At 39.5% G+C, this 19,700-nt stretch overlaps 2 protein-coding genes across 2 annotated transcripts; one reads left to right on the top strand and one right to left on the bottom strand.

Annotated features, from left to right (window-relative positions):
- Nucleotides 1-2,877: 2,877 nt before the first annotated feature.
- On the top strand, nt 2,878-5,090 carry kiss2 (kisspeptin 2). The gene is made up of 2 exons (XM_050036487.1): nt 2,878-3,067; nt 4,691-5,090. Exons 1-2 carry the CDS (start codon nt 2,956-2,958, stop codon nt 4,954-4,956), a joined length of 378 nt encoding a protein of 125 aa, XP_049892444.1. The 5' UTR covers nt 2,878-2,955; the 3' UTR covers nt 4,957-5,090.
- A 1,438-nt stretch (nt 5,091-6,528) lies between these two features.
- Nucleotides 6,529-19,249, bottom strand: ldhba (lactate dehydrogenase Ba). Its single transcript, XM_050036590.1, has 8 exons — nt 19,090-19,249; nt 11,789-11,925; nt 11,509-11,626; nt 11,219-11,392; nt 10,954-11,127; nt 10,712-10,829; nt 9,018-9,141; nt 6,529-7,470 (listed from the first exon to the last, which is right to left on the bottom strand). Exons 2-8 carry the CDS (start codon nt 11,915-11,917, stop codon nt 7,303-7,305), a joined length of 1,005 nt encoding a protein of 334 aa, XP_049892547.1. The 5' UTR covers nt 11,918-11,925; nt 19,090-19,249; the 3' UTR covers nt 6,529-7,302.
- Between the last annotated feature and the right edge of the window lie 451 nt (nt 19,250-19,700).

Here is a 19,700-nt window from a genome sequence, read left to right as displayed (position 1 = left end):
CACTGTAAATGACCCTGTGTTAACCTAAAAGGTTCATTTGCTTCTGTTATTCCTGGTCATACTAAAAAAGGCAACCTGAAAATAGAATAAAAAGACCTAACATAAAATTCATATATGCATTCTAATATGTAATAATTCATATGTGACACTTAAAAGTAAAAATTGACAATAAATATGAGGAGAGAGGAGGCGGTGACACCGGAGAATTTGGCAGTTGCATGGTTTGCATCAGACCAGACCAGGAAGCCAGAAGGACTACTGTTATTGTTGCAGTCCTGTGGAGCCCTCTGGTGTGTCATAAGTGTGGTGCAGCAATGTTTTAACTCATACTTTGGCAATGTATAGCACAAAGTGTATCAAAGTTATATTCATTTTCAGGTTGATAAAAATGTAAATATGGGCTAATTACACCGACACACAAACATGCTTAAGCTTTGTCTGCATCTTCAATTTCATTCAATACTCTCTGGCTTTAATCAGCGCATTGTCAGAGTCATGGCTGTATAACCAAATGGGCCTTAAAGATCCAGGCCCAGATGCCCAAGGGCCTCTCTGCATGAAGTCACTGTTTTTAACTTTGCTTTTTTGTGAAAGGAGTAAGTCATCATGTCAATAAAAAAGCCCCAAAAGTGCTAAAACAGAAAAAACCCTGAAGGAAAAACCTACACAATCACCTTGAAGGAGGGGCTCTTTCATGTTTGAGCCCAAAGGCCCACTGTGTCATAATCCACCTATGGTCAGAACTCCTTTCAGTATTCTCAAGCTTTCATTTAACATCAGTTTTTCATTAAATGTTCTCATAAACAATGCAATTAATCATAGTCATCATCAACCTCATAGTCATCTTCATCATCTCTGTCTTGGTTCACTGTCAGACACCTAATGGAAAGATGTTTAGTGTTTTCACTGATGCCACAGAGTGGAAAGAAAACACTAATACTCTGCTCACTTGGTGCATATTCTGAAACAGATCTGTGTTTCATACATTATCACACACTAAGTGGCAGACAGCTAACCTCAGGCAGGGTAATGTTCCAGTGAGGAAATACTGCACAGTTTTTTGCGCTCATCCTGTCTAATACAGTTTTCTTGCAATACCTGCAAGCCGTTGTCAGGCTTATCATTTCCCTAGGCTGTAATTATAAATCTCTCACACGCATTGAAAAGTGGAAAAATAGAATCTTATATGAGTGTCATGTAGGCTACATCACTGTCACTTGTAGTTTTTGCAAAGTGTTAGCAGTCTGGTCATTGGGGACATTTTTTGGTAAATTATTAAGAAAACTGCCTAAAACTCTGAGGACTACCTTGAATGTTACTTATTTAACTTTATATATTTCTGCTATATTTCTATAAAGAAAATATGTTGCCAAATAAAATAATTTAGAAATGTTGGACATTTAAACACCCTAAGAACTGCTACCTCACTCCACTGACATGCTCAGGTAAAGTGGGACACTCATGCTTGCTTGTTTTTTAAACAATTAAATCCATTTACCAGTTCAGTCATTAATTCGTCAAATCATTAATGTAACCTAACTATTCATTTAAAATATATGTCCAGCTTTTCTGACATGCTTTTCCAGTCCTTTTGTTGTCTGTTTCCTTGTTGCCATATTGTCCACAATGGACTTATTCTGTGTGTGCTTGCATTTGTGTAACAATGATGGCCAATGCCGGACTACTTTGGCTGATGTAAAACTCACTGCATCATCTTTTGCCCCATTTTACCTGAATGCATTAATTACTTACTTAAAACCCTTCCCCATAAAAACTAATGTAGAGTAACAAGTCAAACAGTTAATAAAATGCAACATCCCCACCATTTTTGTTGCTATACCCTTTTAGTTTTAGTTTCAGCATTCTTATTACCCCAAATGTTAACTAGATGATTACGGCTCTGTAATGTTCTATAAGAAAAATACAAGAAGTAACTTAGGTCTAAATATGACTTAGAGACAGTTCTCCAAATGCATTCACTTTATTTAATAATCTAAATCTGGTCTATTTTGTATTTTATTTCAATTCATGAAATCCGGTGTGTTCTGGTAGCCACAGGGCTTCAAGACATTAACCACGTGATGTCATCATCCTGGTTCAAGTCTGACTAAGAGCCTATGGTTCCTGTTATCCTACCTCTCTCCCCTCTCATTCCCTGCATCCTGTCTGGAAGAAATGCCAAAAAAATATGAATACAAGAAAGATTGTTTAACCCTCCCTGCAATGACAGACCTTTACCAATAGTGGTAATGCTCCTTATATCCAGGTATGTACCTATTTATCAGATTGTGTCCCAATTTCATATACAGCTGCATTTCATCCCTGGAAAGTCTACAAGCTCATATCCGTACAGCGTGCAGTGGCAAGTCAGTAAATGCTGTTTGTGTAGCCATTTATGCTTTGGGCCTTCCTCCCTCTGCATGGCAACACATTGCTGTATTACACACATGGAAGTCAAGAATTAAAGTAGAATATATATTAAAGAACAGTTTTCTACTATCAACTCAGCCCACCATTCTGCTGCTGCTCTTTGTTTTACTGTCGCCAAACTGGAACCTAATTGGTCAATTACACATCCTGGCGTTTCAGCCTTGTTCCTGTCACTTATTTGATTTTAAAATGCTCAGGACGTCACCATTTTCAACATGCAGTCACACATTATCTTGCAATACCTGAATGATCCCAGCAGCAAACTGAGCTGGCCACATTTCCCAGAAGAGCTGATGAATGATACATTTCAGCACCAGCAGCAGCGGACAGCTCCGCAATTTACAGCTCACAGACGCACACGGCTGTGATTGGCTGTGAGCTGGAGGAGCACAAGGTCACCTGGTGGAAATATAAAACAGGTCTGATAGGAGTGAACATGTTAGTGCCTGCTGAGGAGGTGAAGATAAACACTTGAATCAGCACTGTTGGAGAGAGAGACAAAGGATTTGTACCTTGTGTCCAAACATGAGACTGGTGACTCTGGTTGTGGTGTGTGGCCTGATTGTTGGACAGGATGGAGACGGTGTGGGAGCAGCTCTGCCGGGATTTGACTCTGCACAGAGGACACGTGCAACAGGTGGGCAAACTGATGAGAATATTTAATCTTATATTATTCTTTATGGAGATAGTAGACTGTGACTGGTGGAGGGTAACTACACAGGATACATTTACCCAAGAACTGAATATAATCTTAAGAATTGTTCCTTTTTATGCTAATTTCTACTACAGAGAGAGTTAGCTTACTTTTTACATTAAGTTACTTTGCTGATTATGATTTTGCACTCAAATCATATGATTAACTTGTGAAATCTAATTACACTAACCAAACAGTCTTTGAAGCAAATCAGCTCCACCTTGCCCAGCTACAACACTCTGCACTAATCCAATCCAATAAAATGATATATGTATTATCATCATTATTATTATTATTATCATTATTATTATTAGTCCACTACTAAAGGGGACCATTCTCCACAGTACTTACAGTATACAGTCCCACCAAGTACCTTCACTACCATATTTTTTGATATTTTTAAACTTCCTTTAATGCAGGATTTTTACTTTTAATCTAGGCTGACACTGGACCTGTCTTTTATTTTGGCTGTAGAAACCTAGAGTTTACAGTCCAGAATAATAATTAAGGGTTAAGTTAAAACATATTGTATACACTGGTCATTTTGAGATTTTGGGTTATTTTACTTCTGTCTTCTTTCAGACTAGTAGAAATAAAGTGTCTAAGAGTTTAGGTGTTTGTTTTAGTTCAGATTTCTGTATTGGCAAATGAGCATGTATTTTATTAGATAATGCAAATTTATACATACAATTTCAGAGAATTTATAAGATAAAAAATATTATCTTAATGTAAGTAATAAACTGGGTAAGTTTCATGGTGATATGTATAAGTTTTTTTTGTTTATTTGTTTTGTTTTTTACCCTATCCACTGTAGTGTCTTCTTTTTTGTATTTTACAATATTTATCATTACAGGCCATGTTTCTAGTATTGTGATTGTAATACAGAGGAATTTTTTCAAATATTATTTTCAGCCTTAATTTTTATTTCTATTAAAAAAAACATGGCGACAGTGGATTTTTTCAATGGCTGCTGACAGTATTTTCAAATTTATGGAGTTATAAAAAGAGAAATTTAAAATTCCCTCTGTTAAACCTTTGACTCTAACATGTAAACAAAACAAGAATATTGAGAAGAAAAATGTCTTCTGTCTTAATTTGTCTTATTTTTGGTCTAAAAACGTACGGAACCTTACAAAACAAATCTTTTAAAGGCAGTTTTTTCCTCAGACTAACAACATCAGTACCACTTTCATACACCAAACTTCCCAGTTGTATTCCTGTCTATATTCTGAAGGTTTTTACAGAAGGGTTTGTCAATATGTCAGATTTATAGGACATTTTATTTCCCAAAAACATGGTAAAAGATATTTTCAATAATAATAAAAGAGATTTTTTTAGGGCTGTTTTTTAGCTGCCTTATTTGCGTATTTACATTTTCAGAAAACAGATATAAAATTGACAGAAAATATGACCAAATATGCCTAAGTAAAATATTAGCTTTAAATAATACTAATGATAGAATTTGTCATTTAGTTTAGTTAACAAACAGTGACAGTGATGGCGTGTTTATGTTGCAGCAGCAGGCTGCAGGTCCATGCACTGAGCTGATGTCCCTGTCCTCCTCAGGATCCATCCTGTCTGCACTGAGGAGAAGGAGCACAGGAGAGTTTGTGGCGGAGGATACCAGCCCGTGTTTGTCCCTGAGGGAGAATGAGGAGCAGCGGCAGCTGCTGTGTAACGACCGCAGGAGTAAATTCAACTTCAACCCGTTCGGCCTCCGCTTCGGGAAACGATACAACGGCTACATTTACAGGAGAGCCGTGAAAACAGCCAGGACAAATAAGTTTTCACCCTTTTCTCTCTTCTCGCGAGAACTGGAGGTGCCTTCTTGAAATAGATGCGTGTCTTCCTTTGAGGACTTGTGTCCCACTGGTGAAAAGTCAACATGACAAGTGTCTGTCTATATGTGTTTGGAAAAGGCCTTTTGTCTCAGATGAAATGATGTTTCTGTGAATAAAACTTTTGTACCCACTGTCACTGTGAAATTATTTTAAAACAAGAGTTTGAGAGGAACAAAAAACTACTATACTAGAAAAGGGTAATGCCTCAGACAGTAACATTTTTTTTGCTTGCATGTTTGCTTGTAGTCCTCTAGTATTTAAGAAGTTCAACAGTCCATAGGCTTTAGTGATGAGGGGACAATAGAAGAGATGCAATGTTAGAGAAGCTCAATTGGAATTTTATGTAGTGGCTTGATCTGACCATAAGATGTCACTGTGGTGCCTTTTAAAATAAACTGCACGAGTTGTTTGGCCACATTGTTGTGCAAATAAGTATCATGTTCATATAATGTGCATCAGCAATCAGAGCCGGCCCTAGACTTTTGGAAGCACTAACCAGGATTTGGTCCCCCCCACCCCTGTGTTAACATGTTAACGTGGCACTGAACCAGCTTGTGTATTAAGTATCTAAGCACACACAATAAGCGTGCAAAGATTAAAGTTTAGTGACAGTGATATAGCCTATGCAGCGCTCATTATCAGTTCTAGTTTTTTGCTTTTTTTTTTTTTAAATAAATTTGAAATAGAAAGACAGTACAGTGCTTGGCATTACTTATATCTACCCACTGCAGTCGAGCCACAGCCTCAACACCACTTGCACAAAGTACACCATATTACATAATATCATAATAATGATGTCAATTTGTTAAGTTTATCTATGATTATGATTCTATTTGCTAATGATTATTTTGGATTGCGGAGAGAGAGAGAAAGAGAGAGAGAGAGAGAGAGAGAGAAGTGCTACCTCGTTTCATATCATAATATCTATGTTTATCATCCATATCAGTATATTCTTGACATGATCATGAACAAACGTCAGGTCAAATCTTTAACCAGATTCTCTTCTGTCATTTGAAATACAAAATTTAAAAGGAGCAAACTTAATCGATATTGGCTAATTTGTTGATTCCTAAACGATCTGTACTTAAATATTTTGGATCTGTTATCTTCCTCAAAAACAGGACTCTGTTACAGTAACATGATAACTTCATTTCAATAACTTTTTAATACTTTTAAGAATGGCTTTATTACAGAGATTCATTCTTAAACTTGGAAGAAAATCCTTATTTTTAAGAGATGGCCACTCTCAAACAACACAGTAACGAAATGGTGCATCTGTGCTCTAATAGTTGACAGTAATATTGATGTGGTTCCAACTAAAACACCATTTCCGAGATAATAAAGCCTGCTGTTGGAATTTTGCAAATGTTACTGACATCTTTTTATCCATTTGATCTTAGAAGTGCATTTCTATTGGACAACCTTCCAGTCGTCCCTCTGCTCTCACGGTGGTGTCTATTATTCCACAAACAAAAAATGAAGGAGCAATGATTTCTCTTCTTGTTAACAAGAGGCGACACAATTTGAGTAATTTGAGAAGGAAAAACACTCACATACACAAACCACTCTTCATCAGATTTATTAAGTTACACACAACACAAGGTCAGACGGTAACAACTGATGTTTAAAAAACAACTCAAGCTGAACATTCCCACTCCTCCCCTGCTGCTCCATCTCCCTTTGCTAACACTGAGAAAACAGGAGGGGAAGAACAATCCACCATCACACTCACGATATCACAATTTCACTGCGTGTTGACCTAAGTGTGCAGCCGACTGCTGCAGAAAACCACTTTTAGACGAAGGCAAGAGGAAAACAGTGTCATTTTGGATTTTTCTGTGTCTTTGCCGAGACGTTTGGGGTCTTTCTTTGAGTGAACTAAAGAAAGGACTCAGTACAGGAAGTGGTGGCGGTGGAGTACAGTGATAGTTTTGGCTTTCTGAGGGTTGTGTTTGATTCTGGTCCAAACAGCTGAAAGAGTACAGTAACACAGGTCAGCTTACATCTCGTTACATAAACACAGTAACACAGCTACTTCAGCCTACTAAGTGCTGGAGAGCAAATCTCTTTATTTTGTTAAAGGAGCATACCAGAGTTTCTCAGACATAAAGGTGAATGACAGGAAGCTGACAGCACTGATTTTAAACAGTCAAATCAGGCTGGATGACGTACAGGTAAAACAAAAAATCTCACTGGCACAATCTTTACAAAAAACTCTGGTACTCTCCTTCAAAATAAGAGCGATACGGTCTAAGAGAGGGGGGCGTTATAAAAGGAGTGTGTGCGTGCCGACAGGCCTCTCTGCACCATGGGTGTGTCCTATGTGCGCGGGTGTGTTCAGAGGTCCTTCAGGTCCTTCTGGATGCCCCACAGCGTGTCGGCACTCTTCTTCAGCTGGGCCACCTCGGCCTCCGTCAGGGTCATGTTGACCACGCTGCTCACACCGGTGCTGTTCAGCACGCAGGGCAGAGACAGGAAGACCTCCTCACCAATCCCATACATGCTCTGAGGAAAAAACACACATACACAGAGTTAGGTGAGGAGGCACAAAGACACACACCATCCAGAGACTTCCAGAGACAGCACTGACTGAGTGATGTTTGGGAAAAAACTGACTACTAAATATTTACATCTAGTACTTATGGTGCTAAATGGTGCTGGAGTCGCAATGACTGGTCATCAACACACCAGCTGTAGGACTGCTATTTAAGACAAGTCATATAACTGGAGGCAACTGCAGAAGCCAAGAAAGGGATTTGCTCACGATCAATATTTGCAAATGGGTTGCCGGGTGGGCCACAACCTCCCTGAAACAGTTGCCCCAACTGGCCAAAAAATGATTGCGAAAATGATTAGAGGCTGAAATTACTGTCTTTTACAGGCTGTGGTGCACTTGTTTTTTAAGCTAAGAAGGTAGTGGTATCTTTGGACAACTAGACAATCTAAGGCATCCATTGGTACCAACCATATAAGCATAGTTTGTTGAAGGCATGGGGGCTAAATAATGCTCCAAAGTAAGGCTGAATTTTGACGAGGGAACAACTGGCATGGCCCTTTTCAAAGGGGTTCCTTGAATTTTCACTTCAAGATATCTGAATGAAAATGGGTTCTAGGGGAACCTATAAGTCTCCCCTAAAGTTGAGAAGGCCTGTTTCTAGTAAGTGTTTTACTTACATTCAATGTCCTCCAAATTTAAGCTAACAATACATCACCTAACATGTATAGATACAGATAGATATAGATACACAACATAAACTTTCGGTCCAAGAACATGCATTTGTTATCTGATTAGGTTATGGTAAGTGTTCTTATTTTTTAAACCTGTAATCTAGAGATAACAAATTAACCAGCATAAGTTTAGGTTGTTAGAAAAATGAGACAATGATGCAGAACAGTGTGTCTTTTTAACCTCCCTTCTGTCCTTCAATAATAAACAAGGAATGGAAATGGCAGAGGAATATGAGTCATGGTGGGGATCATTTGATAGCAAGACCAAAAAATAATCACGTCACCATGGTTTTTATCAGAAACAACGACTGTATTTAGGATTTAGGCTGAGTGCAAGGTTAGATCACCAACTAGCCATAGCAGGAAGCTATCCCGGGGTCCTGAGAATCCACCTTCATTCTTTTGCAGGTGATTTGTTGTAATTAAATTCACTTAAAATTATTTTGGGTATAAGCACCACTAAGGCACAATAACAGCTTAAATGATGGTAAATGATGAGATATTAAGGCATTACTACCTGTTTAACAAAGGGGAACTGTGTCAAAAATTTGCATTGTGGGTAATAAACAACAACAATAAATAACAAAACAAAATTTGTAAATCGGGGGACGGCTTGTGCAACTGGGGACAGAAGTCATGTCCCCAGTTGGCAAGAAGAAGATTATGGGGTCAGCTTCCAGTGGTTATGGTTAAAGTTAGCATGAAGGTTAAGAGGTGAGGGGTTAGTTTCCAGGAAATTAATGTATATGTCTACGTAAGTAAACGTATGTGAGTGTACGTGTGTTTTTGTTTGTGCTTTTTCATGCATGTGTGTTTTGTCAGACCTTGACCATGGTGGAGACAGGATGGACACGGCTCATGTTCTTGACGATGCTCTCAGTCAGGTCCGCCACGCTCAGACCGATGGCCCAGTTAGTGTAGCCCTTCAGCTTGATCACCTCGTAGGCACTGAAACACAAAGTCACACTCTTTTAACATTTATATATATATATATATATATATATATATAATAGCGTGTGTGTGTGTGTGTGTGTGTGCACGCACGCATGTGTACATTGTGTACAAATACACATATATCAATATATATTTACTAGCAACCACCCACAACACCGTAGCAACCACCTTGTAACATGTAAATTCATATAAAATCTATGATCTGACCATTACCCCGTAAAAAACTGACCTAAATCATTGTAAATCAATTTTATATTAATATGAAAAGTACACAAATAGAACTTTCCATTTTTATAGACATCCTACAGTATAATATATTAATCATATTGCAAGAATACATAAGTCATTATATTCTTAAGAGCCTATTCTACAGTGAATGAGTTATGGTCAGGGTTGGGGATCAGGGTTAGGCTAACCCTAACCCATTTTAATATGAGTAACAAAACTGATATAACACAGGCTGATGAATAATAGTCAATATACTATGCCATCATAAAAATGTATTATAAAATGTGTAAATGCCGTTTAAGCGGACACAACCTGCTGATTGGTCTTTTATGTACTGTGGATGAACTAACTGTGCTGCTGCCTTTCATGCAGAGTCCTTAATGCACATCCACTCTGACAGGCTGCTAGTGAGTGAGGCTGGTATTAACACTGCCTGGGTTGGAGGTCACATTCCCTCTGGGCCACTTGAACTAAAACTGTAATCACTCATGCCTCAGATAATAGAAGCACTCACAGTTCTCCCACTGACAGACGAGTTAAATAACAGCACAGAGAATCAATGATCATGTACACGATAGCAGTTATCGGTCCACTTAATCATATAAAGATGTCGTCAGTCTTGTGGTCTTGTGTTTTGTCTCCATTTAAAAGCCATGACAGGATGCAGCCTGAGCTCTGAGCAGTGGTGCCACCCAAAGGGGGGCAGGGGGGGCCATGGCCACCCTGATACAATTGCTGGCCCCCCATTGGACCCCCTCGCAGAAATAACTGGGGGCAAAAACATCTTTCTTTAAGAGGCTGTGACACACTCATTTTTTAAGATAGTGCAGAAGTAGTGGGGCATCCTGGAGAACTAGACAGCATAAGGCACCCATTTGTACCAACCATGTCGGCGTAGCTTGTTGCAAAGAGAGCTTAATAATGCTGCTAACTTGTGGCGACGGAAAAACTGGCATGGCCATTTACGAAAGAGTCCCTTGAACTCTTACTTCAAGATATCTGAATGAAAATAGGTTCTATGGGTACCCACAAGTCTCCCCTAAACTTACGAAGGCTTGTTTCCAGTAAATGTTTTGCTTCTTGGACCTGCTAAACAGGAAGTGACATCAGGACTTTGGCTCAATAGATATTTTTGTGATGAGATTAGTTCAGCCTACTGGATGTTTTATTAGATGTTTAGCTTAGTTATTGAAAAGATATGAACCCTAATTTTGTGCGTAAATCCCAGATATTAGAGATGAGTTATCAATTCAGTTTTCTGAAACTTAACTTTTCTGTTTTATTATCTGATCATAAGTCTTGCTTTCTCTCTTACATTCACTCACACAAACCGTACCTGTCCACTACAGCCTTGTGTGTGGCCTTCCATTGTTCCTTATCACCATCAGTGCCAATCTCAGGATTCAGCTTCTGCAGGTTGACTCCTGCCACGTTAGCACCGCTCCACACAGGCACTGAAAACAAAAAACACACAAACACATAGTTAATACTATACAATGCACATTTTTTAAGTTCACCTTGTCAGTGTAGACTATTCTTATGATTCTGAAGTGATGATGAATAACAAAGTCTACCCACCACTGGTGTCTCCATGCTCTCCCAGCACCCAGCCGTTAAAGGAGGAGGCATGGATGCCGAGGCGTTCGGCCATCAGGTAGCGGAAGCGGGCAGAGTCCAGGTTGGTGCCGCTGCCGATGACACGGTGCTTGGGCAGACCGCTCAGCTTCCAGGTCACATAGGTCAACACGTCAACTGTGGAGGGAGTGTTACAGCCAGGAGTTACTGATATGTAAGATACACAACACATGCAAACAAAGCCAGAGATGTGTATGATTGTATTCACCAGGGTTGGACACCACGATGAGTGTGCAGTTGGGGCTGTACTTGATGATCTGGGGGATGATGGACTTGAAGACGTTGACGTTCCTCTGCACCAGGTTGAGGCGGCTCTCTCCCTCCTGCTGGCGGACACCGGCCGTCACCACGACCAGGCGGGAGTTGGCTGTCACTGCGTAATCTAAAAGAAGAGGAAAGGAAGTGAAACAAGATCTGATGAGTGATTTCTGCTTTCTCTTTAGGGGAGGATGCTCTCCCGCGCAGTGCAGCTGCAGCATGTGAACAGCAGATACAGACCTTTGTCGGCGACTATCTTGGAGGTCTTGAGGAAGAGGCTGCCGTGCTGCAGGTCCATCATCTCTCCCTTGAGGCGATCCTCCATCACATCTACCAGAGCCAGCTCATCGCACAGGTCCTGTAGAGGAGGAGGAGGAAGACAAGGAGAGGGTGTGACTTGACAAAATCAAAAAGGTTTTGACTCTTCTTGGACTTAACCACCAATGCTATTTCTATTGGCTCATTTCCATTTTGTATTTCTTGTGAGACGGCTCATTCTGAATGTGTTGCTGTGTCTTACCCGCAGCAGGATGCTGATGGCACAGGCCATGCCCACCTGGCCCACCCCGACCACCGTCACCTTGTTCCTGGGAGGCTCAGCGGGGCTGCTGGCCAGAGGGCTGATCAGTTTCTGCAGCACTGAGGACATGATCACAGCTGCAGGGAGACACAGAGGAGACATGTCCTGGTGAGCAGCTCTCAGACAGGAAGCAAGAAAAAAAATCTGGGCTTCAGTCCGTCTCAACTAGTCCGATCCGAAAAGCAGCCTGCAGACTACAGCAGCGGTTTGCCTAAATGGTTTAGTGTAGCAACACACAGGTCAGAGGTCACAGAATCTCTCAGGGGGTTGCAATAAATAAGGAAGTGAGTCAGAATTCTGTTTTGAAAAAGGGTAAACAGAAGGCTTGAGCGGTGTGAAGGTATACCAGGGTTTTCAGAAATCCTGATGCTATAATTTGTAACCCTTTTAATATAAAACTTGTCTTTCTAATAAACTGATACGGAGATACTGTATTGAGATGATGTATCGTAGTGCACCGCATGCACCACCAGAGGTCAGTCTCTACAGGTGGCACAGGTACCTGAGCTGAGAAAGATGGTGACTGCCAGGGGTGGGGATAACGTTACAGGACTGCAAACAAATGGCTACCAACAGCAGAGAGAGACTGCAGGAAAAACAGCATATTTTCACACCTAACTCTGTGAGTTAGGGTTTATTTCAACCAAACCAGAGCTTATGATTGTTAGAACAGTGGAAAGACTAACTGAGATGATTTTGGTGAGTTTCATTTTGATTTGTCTCGTTTGAATGAAATGTTGAAATGAATTCAGAGGATGTAAGATTGTTGGGTTTTTTTTTTTGTCTGTTTAATAAAGAAAATAAGTTTAAGAATATTACCTCTCGTGACATTTTGTGAGTTCATTTTAGTTTTTATTTGACTAAAAAAGCTAAGAGAGCTTGTGGAACATAGCAAACTCGTCACTTTAAAACTTTTCCCAGCCAAAGCAATGGGGAAGACAGATATCGTCAACAAATTATCTAAAACTAAAAATATCTCCATCATATGTTTTCAGAGCTCCAGGTTAGGTCTTAAAATGTATTGTTTTGTCTAATCTACAGTTCACAACCTAAAGATTTTACAGTGATATCACACAGAGATAAGCCTCATCAAATCATCCCCATGGAAATGCTGGAACCAGACAATGTTTGCTTGATAAATGTCTAAAGTAGCTCATCAGGTTTGTGTTGATTCATTTCCTGTCAACTAATCGATGAATTGATGAATCACTTTAGTGCTCAGTTTCTCCAAACAAATAGTTGGAGACTGCATACACAAACATGAATCAAAATGAACAAGCAGTAGCTTCAGTGATTATTTTCATCACCCATTAATCTACTGTTCATTTTTTCCCTTAATGTATTTGATTTACAACAGTATATAAAAGGAAAGCAAATGCTCAGATTGGTAGATGTCACCACCATGTGTGGCAGTTCTGTTCAGTGAATGACTTAAATATTAACTGATTATTAAAGTGTCATTGATTAATAGTTCCAAAACTAATGAACAGCAGTGGATTTTAAAAACAAAGTAGCTCCACAAATAAGGGAATTAGTCTCGATAGAGACTAGATAATGGCAAATAAAGTCTACAACACAACCAATCCTGGTTTGTACGCTGCAGAATAACAAAACACAAGCAGTTATAACACGTAAAACCCACATGAAGGGTACGGTAACACTTACAGGAGGATTTGCGGATGGGCATCAGAAAGCGAGACATCGTGGCAAGTGCAGGAACCAAACCCAGAAATCAACAACTGATGACTGACTAAAAGCCAGTGTCCATTTTAAATAGTAAAGTCTTATCAGGATTGTCACTGTCATAATTTTCTTCACTTTCACTGACGGCATCATCACTGTACGGACATGAACACAAAGTTGTTCGAGCAACATGCTAATCTGAACATACATGATGTGTTTGTTACTGTGGCTGTTATCATATCCATCCTGCACCACTGTATGCATGTATGACACTGACAGCAGTTATCATTTCTGATGCTGTCATCCTCTGATACACAACGGTTGACTCAGAGCTTGACACTTATCACAAGAAGATGGTGTCCTTCATGGATGCCTGATGTTCCAAGAGTGGCTCAACTGGGAACTGAAAAATGCTACTACTGTTTTTATTTGTGATCATTGTAGAATGTCAGTATCTTGTACTGATGAGTCATGTTTTCCTCTTGTTTGTTATTATGGGGAAATCTACTACATCTACCTGAAAAAGCAGGAGTGTATCTGACACCAAGAATTGTAAGGTCTGTCAAGTCAATGCCACATTCCTCTCACCAGCCCAGTCGCCAGAGGAAAACCTTGGCAGTGACACTTCTGACCTCCACACCGTTAATATTAAGTTCATCTTTACTTTGGTCAGATCTGGTCAAATTTGGATTGAAAAAAATTCTTTTGTCAAAATTTGCCTTGGTGTGTTTCTGCTTTGTGGTGGCCATTTGTGCTGGGTCATAAAACCAACAAACAGCAAAACCAGTTGTGTTTTAGTGAATCATCGCTGTGTTTCCAGCTGCTTTTTAGACACCAAACATGGCTGTTTTGTAGTGACCCATTACTGTTTTTCTAGCAGGGATAGAGCCAAAAAAATGGTTGTTTTTTTTTTACTGAGAAATCGCTGCGTTTCCAGCCAGGATTGTTACCCCCAAAACCAGGTATTTCAAGCCAAAACATGATCTTTTCCAAACCATAACAGAGTGGTTTTTGTGCTTAAACAGAACCACATGCAAACTACAGCGTTGTTGAAACATAAAGTTTCAATGTGTTCAATACATAATAACGTACATATGTAATATATTTGTGGTTTGCAGGGGCGACTGGGTTGTGTTCATGGTCCTCTCAGTTCTTAGTCCTGAGTCAGGTCAGGTACAAATGAGTACAGTTGGATCCTGTTGTATCAGCACATGTCTGAGATCTCTGTGTCAATATATGTGTGATACCTACCTGAGTGGATTTAGTGGACTCTGTGCAGGAAAAATAATTCTTTCTCACTACATTTGGATATATTGGGTATGCAAGTTGTGACAAAGGCACAACACCAAGAGGGAAAAAAGAGAAAAGTGAGTCATGCTAATGACTAGTTGCTGTGTGAGGACTGGGTGTAGCACTGTTCTGTAATACGGGCACCAGGAACAGTACCGAGATGTCCTGTTAGATAGACATGTTAGCTATCTGCATGAGCTAGCAGCTTCTAAGAGAGCCATGAAACCCACACTTTTCTCATTTTTACAAGTTTTAACTTGTATTTATGACATATTACAGCATGATTACAAGCAAGTTCACAGCCACAGTTTTGTTCACATTGTGGCATTTTTATTACTTTATCAAATTGTTAAATATATTGCAAAATAATACAGGAAATGGTCTTGATACATGCTATGATTATGAGCAAGTTCTTAAATGTGTACAGCTGGCTGCAGCTGTAACAGCTGATTTGTGACGGTCTGGAAAAAAAATGGTGTTGGTGTTTCCATGTGCCCCAGTATTTTCATGGCTTCATGCCGTTATTGCAAAAACACATGTAGTGTCTTTTCCTAACTTGTCCCTCTTTCATTTGTAGATGTCATTGAAGCTTCATCTAATGTTGATATTTGTGTGTTTAAAGTACTATTCATATTACTTTCTTAGTTAAAATGAATTATTCAAAGTGTTGATCACAGCATTTTGAGAACTCCTCCCTGGGGACTATGTTGACACATGTGCCCTAATCATTTCAACTGAAAAACACTTGAGTCAAACATGACTTTCCTGACAAACAAACAAAAAAAAATAGAATAAAATAAGATGCACTGGGGCTCTCTGAAAGCCAACAATCCACTTTAGGGCCCCCCAGACTGACAAAGCACCACAGAGGTCTCTCAGTCCTCTATTCACCAACCTTACAATGACACTCAGGACAATGAATCAAATCTGGGTTACAGAATATCTTTGAATTCAGTGTATTCAAACTTAACAACAGAACAGCAGGTTTACGTCTGTGTGTTCCTGCACAGAAACATTTTCAACTTGAGTCACAAGTTCATTTTGTCCCTCAGTGTTGTACTTCCTCCTAGACAGCATTGCTCATGTGCTTTCTGTTGACAAGTTACAGTATCAACAGGGAAATGACCTCTCATAGTAACGGTCAAATAGACATTTCAATTACAAATTATAGGAAGCTCAGAGACTGAAAATGATTCGAGGAAAAGCACTAAAACAACCGATCAATTGAGTTGATCTTATTGTGCCTAAATCAGCAGCACTGTTCATTTATATATTATCATGTCATATATTATCAAGGTCAAATCAGCACTTCAAATGGCAGGATGAAAGTAGGTGCTGTTCACCAAAAGTGGGACACAGTGTACAACTGAAACCAGAGGCCGAATTATGTCTGTCATGAAATGGATGGTCATAAGAACAATATTTTATACAGCAAACAGTGTCACAGTCATTTTTCACCTACTTAGGTCAAATTTGCCCTCATGTCTGCCCTACATGAATATCAAAATATGTCATAAAACTAGTTCATAGAGGCCTTTAAATACAAAGCAGACAGAAATTTCACACAGACACCTTTTTAAAAGAAGGTTACTTTGACATAAGGTGATATATGATGGTATGTTGGCACAGTTGCACAAAAACAATGATGGTGCAATAAAGCAAAATGTGTCAAGTGAGGAGTGAAATTTATTTTTCTAAGTTAATATTTAACAAAGTATTCAACAATAAACTGTTATTTCTTTCTTAGAAAATAAAATATTAACTCCATTAAACCCTTTGGAGCTCAAGATTTAAAAATGTATCTAGCAAGGTTTAAAATAGACACATCGAGCTTCACTCTAATAGATACTGTAAGTACTTTAAAGATTTTACATAGATTTTTGAAATTCTTTTTAGTTTTTAAGTTATTTTAAGGTTATTCTCATTTCCATACTCTCCCTTCATTCTTTTTTGTAATTTGCTACAATGTAGGAGTGGGAATCACCAGAGGATCCACGATATGATATTATCATGATACTTAAGTGAAGATGCAATATTATTGCGATTTTAATTATGTTGCGATATGCTGTGTATTGTGATAAAATATACTGCCATTTATTTCCTTTTTTCCAATGGTAAATGATGTCCCCAAAGAGAAACTTTGTCAACATCTGTTATCTAATAAAATTCATCTCACTTCAGCCATTTTTTTTGCACTAGCAAAATGTATCTAGTGGACTGATAAAGCAATTGATTCTATTACTGTAGTAGGCTACCTAAAGTTTAATTTGTATTTGTCATAGTAATCATTTCTACAAAAACAAAATAGATACTTGGCACTGCGTGGTGACACGGTATTGCCACACAAAAATATCGCAATATAATGCTATATTGACACATTCCAACTTCCATGCCGTTTTATTTTTGTATAGCATTTTTGGAAACAACGAAAGGCCTTCTGAAAAAGAAAAAGTGCAGGCGACATAACTTTTTTTTGGTTGACCTGTTACGTCACAGACCAAACAATCAACAAGCAAGTTAGCTACACTTAGCTAGCGGCAAACTGGTACCATGGTGGACGACTTTACAGCTCTGTATATTTCGTCCGTCCAAAAATGCACAGCTCTGGATGTAGATTTTGTCATGTTGTCACTGACTTCTTCTATTTTGCATTTAATGCATTCAACTTCTGGTCAAAGCCCGGGGTGGAAACTGTGGAGCATGTGCAGAGCACCTCGGCCAGTTTGGGTCCGATTGACTGTATATATGTAGGAGTAATTCAGCTCCCAATGGCATTATCTGAGTGTGTTTGTCCGACTTTGAAAAAATTGATTTAGTACGATGTAAGTTGGACTAACATGTTTAAAAAATCTGGTTTTAGTTGGACTAACACAATAAACCAATTTTCTCTAATGTTATGTAAATGTACTCACTGAAATCAGGACTTCGCCAACTTTCACTCACCTCTAGAAATATAACAGACTGTGAAGTCTTATCTAATAAACTGGACTGAGAGGAAAATCATAGGAGTTACTAAATATAACACATCACTATACAATTAACTTAAGATTAACTAAAAATGGCACCCTTATATAAAGTAATATATTATGACAAAGAAAACTGAATAAACCACATGTTCAGGACACCCAGTGATCCCAACAGACACCCCTGCAGGTCCCAGGGCCTCACTTTGGGAACTGATGACCTTATCTATCAGCATGCATGAAGGACAATGCCCTGAGCTCGTGCTGTCCTGTAATATTTAGCCTGCTGGCACACGCTGCCAACAAGTTATGATATCAGCTCATACCAAGGTCATATGCCTAGTTGAAATAGGCGGTAGGGGAGGTGGTTTGTGTCCAGAAAGGGACGCACCTCGTGGCTGTGTGTGGGGCTGTGCAGATATCTGCCACTTGTTCAGGAGACAATGGAGTTGCTGAAGCACACAATGCCTCATTTTAGCCTCCAAAAATCAACTCTGTAATGGGTTCAGTAGCCTCATGGCTTACAGGGCAGGTGTCCTACTAACACAGCCTGATGGAGATTTACTTTAATGAGGTGACAGGCTGCTTTTGTTCCTCTTTTTTTTTTATAGTGATTTCAATGGAATTGGGGTTATGTAACAGCCCGGCCTCGGCCCTGCCTGCCGTCGACCTCGATTTTGGTGACCATGAAGACAGACTGTGCAGGCAGAAAGATTTAGATGTGCAGTTCATATAAATACAGCGCTTAATGGCATCCGAACTCCGAGAGGCGTTCAAGTTCACTGCGAGTTCATTGGCATGTGGTTTCCTGTCTGTGCGACAATAAGGCATGTCAGTACAAATATATAAGCGCTCTCACAGTCAAGTGCACCTCCGGAGATAACGTTACAATCAAACATGACCGTAAATATAAATATGTCGATATTTATGTAATAGAATGTAAAATAATGGCCCGACATTTTTCTATTAACGAGCTACAGTAGCTGCACTTTCAGCACTTATTAACTCATATGAAAGGCTGAAAAAATTCGCACGTCATTAAAAATAATAATTCATAATCTTAGCTACCCGATGGCTGTTGACGTATCCAAAGTGACGCAAAACATTCATGAAACTTTCCTTTAATATAGTTTCAAGCATTTAAATGAGATTTAGTGCAACTTCGCATAAATTGAAAATGGATTCCTGCAGCGGGCATTTCAACTGAGAGCATCCATTGCTGCTGCTGCGCTCAGCACGCATCTGTGTGCGCCAGCCCCGCACCCGAGACAGAGAAATATGAAATATAATAAGCAGGATACTCACGTTTTTACAGACGTTTCTACAAGCTGATATCCGTTATCTGGTCCGGTGGAGGAGACGGTGGAGGAGACGGCTGGCACAGAGATGGGGAGAGTGTGGAGCTGAACGGGTTGCAGGAGGAAGAGGAGGAGGTGGTGGAGGAGGAGGAGGAGGAGGTGGAGGATGGATTGCCAATGTGACCAGGATGGCTTCACATGTGAGGAGGAGTGCAGGGCATGATGCCAGGCTGTCTGCGAGACATTTACATGTTTGCATCGGGAAATATGGTGGATCTAAAATGCACATGATCCCCCCCCCTGTCTCTTTAAGATACATTTTTATTTTTTAAGTTTCCACTCCTCAGTCAGGCAGCAGCACGGACACCCACCCTGAGTGATGTAGGTTAATGTAACCACGCTCCCTGCTCACGTATAATTTCCCCTTCTGACTAAAGTCAGTGAGTTCAACCACCAGGGTATCTTACTCACACTTTCCCTTTCATTTCCTGAAGTGGGTGACACATTGCATTTTATTTCTATTTAACTGTAACCCAGCAGAGATTCCTAGCTCTGAATGCATTCTTTTACATAAAAGAGAGGTCATTTTAAAGTTAAAAAGTTTAAAATATAAACATC

The sequence above is a fragment of the Epinephelus moara genome, chromosome 23 (genome assembly GCF_006386435.1).
Source record: "Epinephelus moara isolate mb chromosome 23, YSFRI_EMoa_1.0, whole genome shotgun sequence".
Lineage (NCBI taxonomy): Eukaryota > Metazoa > Chordata > Actinopteri > Perciformes > Serranidae > Epinephelus > Epinephelus moara.
Note: the sequence above shows the minus strand (reverse complement) of the source record. Positions and strands in the feature narration are given on the sequence as shown.